Raw genomic sequence first — 13,456 nt, 5'->3', positions numbered from 1 at the left:
CAGTATCCATCAGGATTTGTTGCCAACTATTTGAAAATCCAGAAAGTTCACATAAAAATGCAAATTTGCCTTTGTGATAAATATATATTTGGTCTTTGTCCCCGATTCCTGGCACACAGCTCCTAAAAAACCTTTGGAATCTCCAGAGTGATAGGAGCATCTTTTGTTCTAATGAGCAACCCCTAGATGCTTCTGGCTGGGGCTGGTGGCCAGAAAGACCAAGCCTTCGTTAGAAGCTTGGAGCTTTCAGCCCCACCCTCCCAATCTTCAGAGAGTGGAGAGGAGCTGGTGATTCAATTAATCACCAAAGGCCAATGATTTGATCAACCAAGCCTGTGAAACCTCCATAAAAACCACTTAAAGTCAGGTTCATAGAGCTGGAAGGCTGGGGCGTCTGCATGAGGCTAGGCACCAGCTACACAGTCCTGCTCTGAACCCAGTCTGGCTGTGCCTACAGGCAGGTGCCCGCTCCCTGGGCTCTCATTTCTATTATCCAGGCGGATTATCCTAGGCTGTTCACTTCCTGGAGTCACATTCCAATCCCACTTCCCTGATAGGACACCCAGGTCTCCTGGCTGGAGGGCAGTGGGCATTGTTTCCACACATTGCTTCACCTCTGTTGACCCCCACCCGCACGTCTGTTTGGGGCAGGGACTTAGAAGGGATATCTAACTCCTGAGGAACTCTGGTGGAAAGGGAAGAACAAAGCTCCAAGGGTCAATTTCTGGACTTCCAGGAAGCTTCAGTGAAAAGACTTGATAAAAGAGACGAGTGAACAGCTCACTCCAGCGAGGGTGGAGCTTTAGCTGTGTGCTTCATCTATGAGACATCTTTCCCCTGGAGGATGCGTGGCCTCTAGATGGACGTGCCTCAGCACATGTTCCAACCCGGACGGCACAAGGGCTGGCTGGGGAAGCTGGCACTAGGCGATTCCAGGAGTGGGGTACCCACAAAAACAATAAGAGTTTGCACGCTGAAAGGGCTTAATCCATTTGTGCTCGGCAGGCGCCACTCCTTGAAACTATCACGGGCACTTCCGCCCATTCTCCACTCCTCTTCCTACCACTGTTTGCAAGTAGCTGGGATGGGAGTAAGCTCGAGGCGGGGTTGGGTCGGTGCCTGGTGAGCAGAAGCAGAGACATGTAGCGGGAGGACTACAACTCCCAGCACACCCCGCGCCGCCCAGCTTCCCATTTCCCAGAAGGCCGCGGGCGGCGCGTTCCCGACATGCCCCGCGGCGGCCGACAACCGCCGGATTTGAATCGCGGCACCGCTCGGCGGCGGCGGGATGAGTACCCCGTCGTTGCCCCCGGCCTGGCAGCTCTACCTCAAAGACCATCGTGTCTCCACATTTAAGAACTGGCCCTTCTTGGAGGGCTGCGCCTGCACGCCTGAGCGAGTGAGTCCGCGCAGCCTCCCGGAGCCCCCAGGCCCGTCCCGCCCCCAGAGCCCCGCCCCCGGCCCTGAGGCGACCCCTCCCGCGGGCCCCGGCCCCTCTGTGGGCCCCAGGGGTGACCCCTCCCGCGCGCTCCCGTCCCTCCCGGGCCCCTGTGGCGACCCCTTCTGCGGGCTCTAGCCCCTCTGTGGCCTCCCGGATCTCGGGGGAACCCCTCCGCTCTGGGGCCTGAGCCGAGCTCTCCTTTGCAGATGGCCGCGGCCGGCTTCATCCACTGTCCCACTGAGAACGAGCCCGACTTGGCTCAGTGTTTCTTCTGCTTCAAGGAGTTGGAAGGCTGGGAGCCAGATGACGACCCTATGTAAGTACCTCAGGCCAGCCTCGCTGGGCTTCCGGGGTTCCCCCGTTCCATCGGGACCGTTTGTTTTGAGTTGGGCTCCCCCACAAAACATCTGAATTTCGAAGTATTATTGAAGGACCTACGGCTTTCCAACCTCGTTTGTGCCCTAAACAGCTGCTGTAAAGGATGAGTCTCTGCTGGCACCTTGGTGATGCTTTCAACCTAATCAAATCTGATTTGGCCGAATGTCCTTCTGGGTGCAGTGTTGAAGAAAGGCTAGTTGTAGGGCTTCCCTGGTGGCGCAGTGGTTGGGAGTCCGCCTGCCGATGCAGGGGATGTGGGTTCGTGCCCCGGTCTGGGAAGATCCCACATGCCGTGGAGCGGCTGGGCCCGTGAGCCATGGCCGGTGAGCCTGTGCGTCCGGAGCCTGTGCTCCGCAATGGGAGAGGCCACAGCAGTGGAAGGCCCAAGTAACGGCAAAAAAAAAAAAAAAAAGAAAGGCTAGTTGTAGGTGCTTGATACCTTTCAGGTTAGACAGAATACTGGAGCAGATCCTGTTGTGACCTAGGGATGTCCAGGTGCCTTTCTTGTTTCAGAGTTTTTAAATCTGAAGTTTTTTTTAATGTAAATTTATTTATTTGTTTTTGGCTGCGTTGGGTCTTCGTTGCTGCACGTGGGCTTTCTCTAGTTGCGTCAAGCGGTGGCTACTCTTTGTTGCGGTGTGCGGGCTTTTCATTGCGGTGGCTTCTCTTGTTGCAGTGGCTTCTCTTGTTGCAGAGGCTTCTCTTGTTGCAGAGCACGGGCTCTAGGCGCGCGGGCTTCTGTAGTTGTGGCACGCGGGCTCAGTAGCTGTGGCTCGTGGGCTCAGTAGTTGTGGCATGTGGGCCTCAGTAGTCGTGGCTCGTGGGCTCAGTAGTTGTGGCATGTGGGCCTCAGTAGTCGTGGCTCACGGGCTCTAGAGCGCAGGCTCAGTAGTTGTGGGACACGGGCTTAGTTGTTCCGCGGCTGTGGGATCTAACGGGACCAGGGCTCAAATCCATGTCCCCTGCACTGGCAGGCGGATCCTTAACCACTGTGCCACCAGGGAATCCCTGAAGCTTTATTGAACTATAATTCATACAGCACAAAAACCACCCCTTAAAGTAGTACGCTCAGTTTTGTTTTAGATTTTGTTCTTTAGGGCATCGTTTTCTTTTTTTTTTTTTATTGTGTGCATATATTCATACAGACAACAATATTCCCGTAATGTAATGCCACATTTTTCCCGCACCGTTTTTTCCCCTGTCAGAATCAATTGCTTCCACAGCTTGAATTTTTTTTCCCCCTAGAGAATCACTGGAGTTGTTTCTCTTCTTAGCAAGAAGAGTGTTGCTGTTTTCCCTAATGTTTGCTCTCATGACCCAGTATTGACTGGGGTGATATGGTGATCATACCAGGTATCACGGGAGATACTGGTTGTATTCTTGGGAGTGAATTTCCAAGTGCTATAATATTTTCAGATTATAGTTACTATTGGCTGTCCTTTTGGAATTTGCATGGCTGGGTGTTCGTTCCAGCCTGTTCTGGTTTTTGTTTTGGTTTTCTCTGGCCGTGCCACGCGGCTTGTGGGATCTTAGTTCCCCAACCAGGGGTTGAACCTGGGCCCTCAGCAGTGAAAGCGTGGAGTCCTAACCACTGGACCACCAGGGAATTCCCCAGACTGTTCTCGTTATAGTGCTATCCGCTTGCAGGGATAATTCCGAATGCACAGAAGGATGGTACGAGGCAGAGGAATTCACTGGAGAAACTGGGTCAGTGGTGCCCTTTTTCCAAACCAACAGATTATGTAATAATTCGAGTGAGATGAGACAACTGCAAATGGTTCCTGGAGGATTTTCAGGGCTTTGACATGTGATACCTTTGGATTTATATTCTGTAACACTTTACCTACTAATTGCTAAAAGACTCCAGGTAGACTACATCAGCCACAGGATATGGGTGGGGCTGGGGGGAGTCCACAGAGCAAGAAGGTGCTGAGACAAGTTGTGTGGGAATGTGGGTCCTGGCCCTGGTTCCGTCCACTTCAGACTTCACACTCTGCTCCTGAAGCACAGCAGGTGTGTCTGTGAGGTGGGGAGGGGGGCTGGTGGTAACAAACTGTTGCCTTTCTCCCTTTACCTGAATTTTCTCTGTTGACCCGCTCACGTGTTGCTTTTTCTAGAGAAGAACATAAAAAGCATTCATCTGGTTGTGCTTTCCTTTCTGTCAAGAAGCAGTTTGAAGAATTAACCCTCAGCGAATTTTTAAAACTGGATAAAGAAAGAGCCAAGAACAAAATTGTATGTATTACTGGGAATAAGAACCAAGCGCCAATCCTGTTCAGCATCTTTAGTACTAAACTCCCTAGCCCGTCACAAGCACTGCATAGACGCTTCTCCTCAGTAAGCACTTCCTAAGCCCCTCTGAGGTGTGTGTGTGAGGATATAAAAGGATAGAAAAGCGTCTGTTGTCCTGGAGTGTGTGGCCTTGGGGTTGTGCAGAGAGAAAAACGTATCCCGAGTAGAGGTGTCGTCAGTGTGCGGTTACCTCTGGTAGTGGGACATGTGATGGCTAGGCTGGCATTCCTGCCTTTAGTGACAACTGAGATGGTAGCTCATTTATACAGGGTGTGTTCATGTGTTAGCAGTGGTGGGAACAGAGGGTCTGGGGACACAGAGTAGAGAGCATATTGAGAAAGGGGCATTATGTGTATTGGGAGAAGGAAGTACCAGTCCTACTGGACCTTGAAGGGATTTCTGCAGGCGAACTGAGGCTCTTGCACAGGTTCACTGGGTTATTGGAAGAGCGAAACCGTGAGTCCACAAAGAGGCAGCTCCCAAGCAGCCTGGGCTGTAGAGAATTAAGGTTGCCAGAGAAAACCAGGACTCCCAGTTAAGTCTGAATTTCAGGTACACAAGGAGTCATTTTTTTAGTATATCTCACATTTTGTATGGCTGTTTACTAAAAAATTACTCGTTTATATGATGTTCAAATTTAACTGAGTATCCTCTATCTTTATATGCTCAATCTGGCAGCTCTACAGAGAGTAAATATTCAGGTGTTTAATTTCTTTTTAGCGAAGCCCTGGGCAGGGAGTCCAGATGTACCAGTTGTCTCTGCCACTCATAGACTTTGTGAGTTTAGGCCAGTCTTGGTTGTAGTTTCCTTGCTGTAAAATGGAGGATAGACTCCTGTGGTTTCTGAGGTCCTTTTCAGCTTGAAAATCGTATTCCTTTTTAGAGATCAATATAAATAGTTCTGTCTAATATGGTACCTTTTAAATGCTAAGGACAAAATTGAAAATTTTTTCAGGAAGTGAGAAGAAATCAGTGGTCAGTAAAGCGGTATATTCGATGGAGGTCTTGGGAACTGCAGTGCTGGAACTGGGAAGGGGGCTATAGGGAGGGCCTTCGAGGTTAGGGGTCAGCTCATTTTCTGTGAAGTGCCACAGATGGTTAAGTATTTAGTCTTCGTGGGCCACAGGGTTTCTGTTAGAGATTATTCTTTCTTTGTTTTTTTCCGCAAGTGTTTAAAAATGTAAAAAGCATTCTTAGCCATTGGGTTAAGAACGGGCCATGGGCTGGATGGATGTGTCCCATAGGGCGTAGTTTGCCAGTCCTGTTCTAGGTGAAAGACCAGCTTTGTGTACTTCAGGAACAGTTGTGAGAAAGCTGTGAGAAGTCCCCCAGATCATTTTAAAATGTATATATTTGGGGGGACTTCCCTGGCAGTCCAGTGGTTAGGACTCCGTGCTTTCACTGCCGAGGGCACAGGTTCGATCCCTGGTCGGGGAACTAAGATCCTGCAAGCCACGTGGCGCAGCCGAAAAAAAGAAAGAAAAGAAAAATCAAAGAAAATTTAGAATTCAGTCCTTCAGTGGCACTAGCAGCATTTTATCTGCTCATTAGCGACATGTGGCCAGTGACTACATTACTGGACGGTGCAGACAATTGGACATTTTCATCATTGCAAAAAATTCTGTTGGACAGGGCTGCTCTAGAGTGACACCCAATTGTGAGGTTTGTTGCAAATAATTTATCACTGATATAAAAATTCAGGTCCCCTTGTGTCCCTAGGCACATTTGCATGTGAATGGATGTGGACAGTAAGGTTTGGGGTCAGAGTGCAGGGAATGGGCATAACCAGAGGCCTGTCTGCTTCCTGCTAGAGCTCCTGGATGGCCCCTCTAGGGTACATCGCTCCTGGTGGTGGGATGGCATGCAGACCTCTACTGTACCGTGGGGTGGAAATAAGGTTGGGAGCTGCTCTTTTAAACCATTTATTAAGTCAGTTATGGGATTGCAGCACACAGCTTTAAGGCAAACGTTTATCCAGGTGAGATAATTACGTGTTGCAGTTTACAAATACTGAAAACGAGGAACAAGTGTTTTGTTTTTGTTTTTGTTTTGCGGTACGCGGGCCTCTCACTGTTGTGGCCTCTCCCGTTGTGGAGCACAGGCTCCGGATGCACAGACTCAGCGGCCATGGCTCACGGGCCCAGCCGCTCCGCAGCATGTGGGATCTTCCCGGACCGGGGCACGAACCCGTGTCCCCTGCATCGGCAGGCGGACTCTCAACCACTGCGCCACCAGGGAAGCCCAAGGAACAAGTGTTGTTTGTCATGATGCTGTGAATTTCTGAGACCCTGCATTTAATTGAGATGCTGCTGGTCAGTTCGACAGGACCACTGGTCAGGCAGCCATCTGGGCCTGACGCTGGGCACGTGTGTGGCTGAGGTAGAGCCGGGCTCAGGGTTTGACCCTGGAGTGTAACACGTGCTCTCTGCTCCTGCTACTGCATTGCTGCCGCCTTCTTTTGAAAACAAGTTACCTCTATTGTTTTTCTTATTAGAAAACATTTAACCCAATAAAAGTCTATTGTTTGTTTTTTAATGTGGCAGAGAAATCAGGAGAGTGAAAATTAGGGAGGAGGTTTCTGGATTTGCTGATGTGATTGTCATTTGTCCCCCTGGAGAGAGCACTTAGCAGAATGAAAGGTTGGAAGCCAGATTTAGAGAGCTGCTGCAGGTGGAAGGTTTCTCTGTTTGAGGAGCTCGCTGATGCTTGACAGCGTCTGTTTAAGTGAGCAAGTGGAGGGCTCCGGACTTGCTGTGGGAGCTTCAGAAGCAATGTAGGGTAGTGGGGAAGAGCAGGGCTCTGCCACAGACTGGCTGGTAACCCTGAGCTGGGTGCTACTCTGGACCTCGGTATCCTCATCTGTGTAATGGGGATAAAGGTGGCACCTACCTCATGGGGACGTGGAACAGTGAGTGAGTTAGGGTGTGTGAAGCAGGTAGAATGGTGCTTGGTACAAGCAAAGCGGTCCATCAGTGTTTTCTTTTATAATTATTGTGGGACAGCTCAAATGAGAGCTAGTTGAGGGGAATTCCCTAGCGGTCCAGTGGTTAGGACTCGGCGCTTTCACTGCTGGGGCCTGGGTTTGATCCCTGATCGGGGAACTAAGATCCCACAAGCTGAGCGGCATGGCCAAAAAAAAAAAAGAGAGAGAGAGAGAGGCAGATGAGGTGAATGAGGATATTTACCCCATATAGCTGGGTATCTCTATTGGAGCATGCCTAGAGCTTCAGTTTCATTTGTCTATTCTTTATTTCCAGGCAAAGGAAACCAACAATAAGCAGAAAGAATTTGAAGAAACTGCAAAGAAAGTCCGCTGTGCCATTGAGCAGCTAGCTGCCTCGGAGTGACGCCATCCCCACCGTCACTGCCCCACAGGGACACAGACACATCCTTTCCAAGGCACAGCCCTCCGCATTACCAGCTTTCCTCTGGGGCCTCTTAACTGTGCCTTAGGAAAGGAGAACATCAACATTTTGAAATTAGAATATTTACCTGTATTTTTGGGTTTTTTCTTGAAGGCAGTGCCAGGGGCTATTTCTGTTGTACAGCTAGTGCTAAGTACAGTGACGGATTCTCTCTTTTCTCTTTGGTAGTTTTTGCTTTATTGATTCCTGGACTTAGCAGGGTGAGGGGAGAAGTTTGTCCACGTGGGTAGAGCCCTTTTACAGTGACCTGTATGGGCTTCACACTGACGACTGGCTGTCCAGCTGAGATGTGATGCGTGAATGCGATCATTGGTCCATTGTGACTGGACAAACAGGATTAAGAATGCCATTTTAAATTTCATTTGCGTAATAATCTCCATTTATTGTGTGCACTTCTCATGTTCCAGGTGCTCTGTGTTACCTCGCGTTGACATCTGCAGGTCCTGTGACCATACCTTTTTACCCCATCAGGTCTGTGGTGTCTCAGCAGCTCCCTTCCTCCCAGGTGGATTGTACAGACCCATCCCTGCCACGCCTCTGAAAGTGCGCTGTGTGTGAGGTGTTCCTCGCCATCCCATCTTGTGATTTTCAGGTTGACAAGGGGGAGCTATGGGATTAGACCCTAGACTCTGCCTCTGGACTTGATCTGTGTAAGAGCCCTTTCCATGACTGTAGCATGAGCGGCTAGCGGGGTGGAGCGGATGCAGAAGGACTGATGTCTTGAGAGTAGAGCTGGCCCCTTGCTTTTGAGGTCAGCTGAAGATACTTCTTCACCTCCAGCGGCACGTGGAAAGTTTGCAGCATTTCTCTGTAGTAGACGAGGAGAAGGTTGTCCTCTGTGCCAGACAAGGAACTTTCTAGAAGCCTGGCTCACTGCTTCTTCCTCTGGAGTTAGCAGGGCACACAGAGGGGATTCTTCCTGGGAAGTTTTGTGCTGGACCAGCTGTCATCCATGGACACAGAAGGCAGGGGTGGGATGAAAAATCCAAGGAAGGAGTTCCTGTTCTTAATATTTCTAATACTCTTCAAATAGCTACTTCCCATTAATGATGTGGATTGGGCAGCTGATAATTCCGCTGTCTTTCTAATGTGAATCTTCCCAAAGGAATAAATTAATTTAAAAAGTGGATTGGAAAACCTCTTTGGGGGAAACTTCTTAAAAAAATAGATGAGTCGTTTATGTTGTTTGCAGTCTTGCAAGATCACAAATTCAGTGATATCTGAGTTTCAACACCAGCACAGACTAAGCAGAGAGTTGGAGCAGTTATAAAAAAGGCATGTGGGACACCCACTCCGGGCCCTAACTGTGCCCTCCAACGGTTTGCTTGCCTTGTGGGCTTTGGGACTGGCGCCTGTTGAGTTGGAGCTGCAGTTTCCTCACCAGTAATGTGGGGATCCTAGAACCTTGTTGCCTTAGCTGGCTTTTTTAATTGTAGAAACATGGTTTTCATTTGAGGAGGAGAGGAACTGAGACAAAGCCCTCAGCCCCTCCTAAGATTGTGCAATGTTTTCTTTGTTTTGTTTGAATTATTATTTCACAGAACAGGACAAACTACAATTAAAAGTAAGTGCAAAGCCTTTCTTAGTCATTGGGGACACCAGTGTGAATTTTAGATGGATTTGGAGACAAGGTAAAGTAGCAGGAAACATCTAGCAGAAACTGTCGTTTATGAAATTGCTGCACAATTAGCCCTAGTGAGCTGGAGGGCGCACACTGGCTGTTCCTCCCTGAGAACAATGCGGTGGCCGGAATCCCTTCTAAATGACTTGGCTCAAAGCTGTGGAGACTTGGTGGGCTGCTGCAGGCGATCTGTCAGCCCTGAATGGCTGGGTCTCCATTGCTGCACATCTGTGCCGCATTCTCCACGTCACCACCTCCGCACGGGTACCCTGCTCTCCTCCCCGAGGCTGGCTCATGCAGGGCTGAGGCCCGATGTTAAGATGATAGATTTGATTTCATCCTCCTTCATGAGGTTAAGCTGCAGGGTGGATTGTTACTGTCCTATTGGAAACCTCTGGGGGTCATCTTGGTAGTTGCCAAGAATAAAAACTATTTCATTTCAAACACTTCAGACCCTACTGGGCTTTTAAAATATTGTTGGCTTTTGGTGGTGGTCCCTTCTCAGCCTGCCAACTGATCCTTCCTGCCCCGGCGGTTGCCGGGGAGGGATGAGTCCTCGCAGAGAGACGGAGCCAGCCTTGGACTCCTCTGCAAGAGCCACTTGAACCCAGAACCATTTGTTTGTGTCATCTGGACTCATTCCATGTATAAACCGGCTATGAAAAGTGCACCTCAAACTTAGGTTTTTCTGCCACACCTCAGTCAGAGAGTGAAATGAATTTTTCCCTCCAAGTTTGGAGAATATTGCAGAGGTTTTTGTTATGGGGAAAAAAGCACTCCCGCCTTTATATTCACCTCAGCTGCTTATTTTTGACATTTGTGCCAATCTGTAAATGGATACTTCACTTTAATAACTGGTCCTTACACACTGGCTTTGTAGAGAAGCTGAGAAAATGTTTTTTGTGCTCAGTTTCCTTTGCACAGTGGGTATTGCTACAGTTCGCAGCTTTGTGGAGCTGTGCTGTGGAGCAAGGCGAAGCTGGGGCTGACCCCTCAGGCCATCTTACACATTTCCTCTTCTAGAAACTTTTGTTCTAAAAACCATATTTATTGCTGGACCTTAATGGCTGCCAGCGTCGGGAAGTTTCCTAGACATCTATTAATGAAGTCTAAGACCCTTGCTAAGGGCAACAGCCTCGACCTTCTCTCGAATATGTGTCTGCCTCTCAGGTTCTCCAAGTCGGTGGGAGTCTGGAAGGGTTGTAACTGGTGGTTAAGGGTGTCAGGTGTGACAAGGTCAGAGCCTGTGGGCAGCCTGGGGAATGGGGATCTTCCATTCTCAGCGCTGGGAAAGATGGAGCACCAGCCAGCCATCGTCTGCAGGTTGGCACCCCCTTGGGATGCTGACCATTCTTTGCAGGTTGTACTCACTTAAAAAGAAATAACAATTGCCAGTAAAGTCTAATGTGATCTTACTCGCAATTTTTAGATGCAGAAATGGAGATTTGTAAAGAGGTGGAATAGCTTGTCCAAGATCATACAACTAGTAAGCATTCAGGTTGGAATTTGAATCCAGGCTGTCTATCCTCAGAGCTGGGCCCTCACTGTCTAACGACAGTGCCCAGCCTTGAGGGGGTGCAGCGGGGGATGGCTGTTGGCAACGGCCTGACCCCAGGGGGCTAGTGCTATAAACCGTCCCCATTCCATTTTTCAGACAGCTTTGTCACAAAAGCCCTCATATAAACTGACACCCGCCTCCTGAGGCTCCATGGATCCTCACTGTACAAGTTTTAACTTTTTATTTTGAACTAAGGTTCACAGGAAGTCGTAAAGCTAGAACAGGGTTTCTGTGTACTCTTCGCCCAACCTCTCCTGTCATAACTACAGCACAGCGTCTGGAGTCGCTTCCAGCATCTAAGGCCTGAACTGAGAGGAGGTGAGCGGTACAGCCCAGCGAGCTCTGAGCCAGCCTTACCATCGCCAGGGAGTTCCTGTCTCGCCCTGGGTGAATCTAGCTCTTGAAGCAAAGAGCCAACTGAGCTGTAGGTTTTCTCTCCACTGGCCCAGCGTACAGCATTTGAGCCAGTTTTCAGCTGGCTGGGACCAAACTGGGGCCTAGGTTTCTGTGGCAGTTTTCCACATGATCCCCAAGGTGGTGACGTTTGTCCATCTGTTCGCTCAGACACTTGAGCACCTGTTGTTCACCGGGTGCTATGTCCAGGGCTTGAAGCCTCCTGCAGTGAGCTCACGGGTTCCTTGTTCTCTGAATGGTGGGAAGATAGAGGCCACCTAGTAGCCATATGAGTGTGTCCGTGGGAGCACCAAGAAGATGACAAGGAACTCTCAGAGCATTCTGCTTGTCTAGGAACGATGAGGAGGCTGCCAGATGAATGAAGAAGGGAAAGATGTGCCAGGCAGAGTGAACGGGAGTGTCCATTCTGGGGACAGCAGGTGCATTCTGTGATGAGGGGGAGGGGTGGCTTGCTCCTGTTTCCCTCTTAGCAAAGCCTGTCAAGGCGGCCACGATGAGCCCTTCATAGGCCTGTGAGTCCTGGGGGATGAGTGCGACCAGCCATGCGGCTGCCGCCCTGCACATCAGTGCCTCCCACCTGTGACCCCAATCGTTTGAGAACCCTTTAGAAGGGTTGGTTTTGACCAGAGTCATTTGAGAACCCTTTAGAAGAGTTGGTTTTGACTAGAAGAGTCTACCAGGATGAATTCGCTTCATAATGCACCCTGAGTGGAGGAGTTGACCTGTCGGGAAGGGTGATTTAGGAAGGTTCATTTTCTGTTGGAGGATGTTTGCCAATTACTCTCACAGTAATTTCGCCAGTGGTTTCTGCTGTTTCCCAGTCCTGCGTTGGAGGCCATTTATGGCGTCATCGGCCTGGAGCAGGAAGCCTGTCACTGGACTCAGGCATCCTGTTCTTTCAGCTTCTGTGAGTTAGTTCAATGTAAGTTTAAAGGAAAGAGGCTTGGCTGCAGCCCTGTTTTGTCACATGTAATTGGGATTTCTTCTATCAAAGATCACGCCTGCCCCTGATTTTGGTGGTAGTGGTCTGATGCTGGCTTTGAAGAGGTCCCGACAGCCTGGTGACAGGCTTGGTGCCCACAAGTTCTGGATTGCAAATTGATGAAAGGAGGATGAATAATGAAAAATAATGGGTCATTCTAAGTGGTACCTTTTCACTGGGCTACAGTATAATTTGGATCCATCTCAAGAGAAGTAGATTGGCGGAATTCATCCAAGTAGCCTCTCAAGGACCAGTACCCACTGTCTGGGGACAATCCAGTCAGTGGCTCTGACTTACACATCTGGGGTTTAAAACCCTGAACCAGGGCTTTAAAGCAACAGGGAGTGGACTGCTCACCTGGCCATCTACACTGCAGCACGAGCGGGATACATGTCTGCTCCTCTACAGAGACGTGGGGCTCTGGAGGCACGGTGGCCTCAAACAGCACCTGTCGCTGGCCCTGACAGCTGAATCCTGCTCTGTTTAAGTTTTATGGGGTGCAAAGGAGACCCTTTCAAACAAGCTCAGGCAGGGAGGCAGGGGCACTGGGAGGAAGCGTGTGGAGCGTGCAGCCCCAGGGTTCCTCTCGTTCTCCCTAAACACAGTCACGATCGGAGCTTAAACACACACAGAAGCAGCGTCCATCTCTGTCATATTGTGAGGTGTGTGTTAGGGTCATTACCTGCTTTTCCAGCTCCACCCCACTCTCCCCTCCTCCCCACTCCCACCACCACCTGCCACCCTGCTTTTGTAGATGGCTGCTACTCCCTGAGCACCTGCTTTTCTCTGTCTGCCTCCTGGATTCTTTCACCTTCCAGGCCCACTACCCCCTGAGAGAGGAGGGCCGCTGGCTGGCACCCAGCTTCCAGAGCAGGGGCTGGGAGAGGGCTGTCAGGAAAGAGGGTACCGAGACCGCCACAGCTAGGGTCACTCCCACCCCAACCCCGCCGCGTGCCCCAAGCCTGCCTTGGGTGTGGTGTGAGGACGACGCGTGGCCTGCATGATACCACACGGTTCCATGCCTCTCTGTCTGAGTGGAAGTATGGTTTCAGTAACTTTGCTAGGACCGCTTTCACTTCCTGATTATATTCCTCAAACCTAGAAGAGCCTGGTAGAGAAAAGGGGGCTGAGAAAACCAAACACTTAGAAATGAGAGCCCTGGGATGACCCTATGTCGAGAAGCTGCTCGTCTGAGAAGGATCACCCTCAGTGAGGCCTCTGACCCCCGTCTCTGCCCTGCATCAGGGGAGGGGGACAGCGATGGACAGTCCAGGGAACTGGAGAGGAGGCCCTCCCGTCTCCCAAGATTGAACCCCAGAGAGCCTCCCTGTGACAGCCCCGGCCT

At 50.2% G+C, this 13,456-nt stretch overlaps 1 protein-coding gene across 1 annotated transcript; it reads left to right on the top strand.

Moving 5' to 3' along the window:
* The first annotated feature begins 1,232 nt into the window (after nt 1–1,232).
* On the top strand, nt 1,233–8,665 carry BIRC5 (baculoviral IAP repeat containing 5). Its single transcript, XM_060082229.1, has 4 exons — nt 1,233–1,399; nt 1,648–1,757; nt 3,937–4,054; nt 7,369–8,665. Exons 1-4 carry the CDS (start codon nt 1,289–1,291, stop codon nt 7,456–7,458), a joined length of 429 nt encoding a protein of 142 aa, XP_059938212.1. The 5' UTR covers nt 1,233–1,288; the 3' UTR covers nt 7,459–8,665.
* The last annotated feature ends 4,791 nt before the right edge of the window (nt 8,666–13,456 follow it).

Source organism: Mesoplodon densirostris, chromosome 18 (assembly GCF_025265405.1).
Source record: "Mesoplodon densirostris isolate mMesDen1 chromosome 18, mMesDen1 primary haplotype, whole genome shotgun sequence".
In the NCBI taxonomy this organism is placed as follows: Eukaryota; Metazoa; Chordata; class Mammalia; order Artiodactyla; family Ziphiidae; genus Mesoplodon; species Mesoplodon densirostris.
The sequence above is the reverse complement of the archived record's forward strand: the minus strand, read 5'-3'. Positions and strand labels throughout refer to the sequence as shown.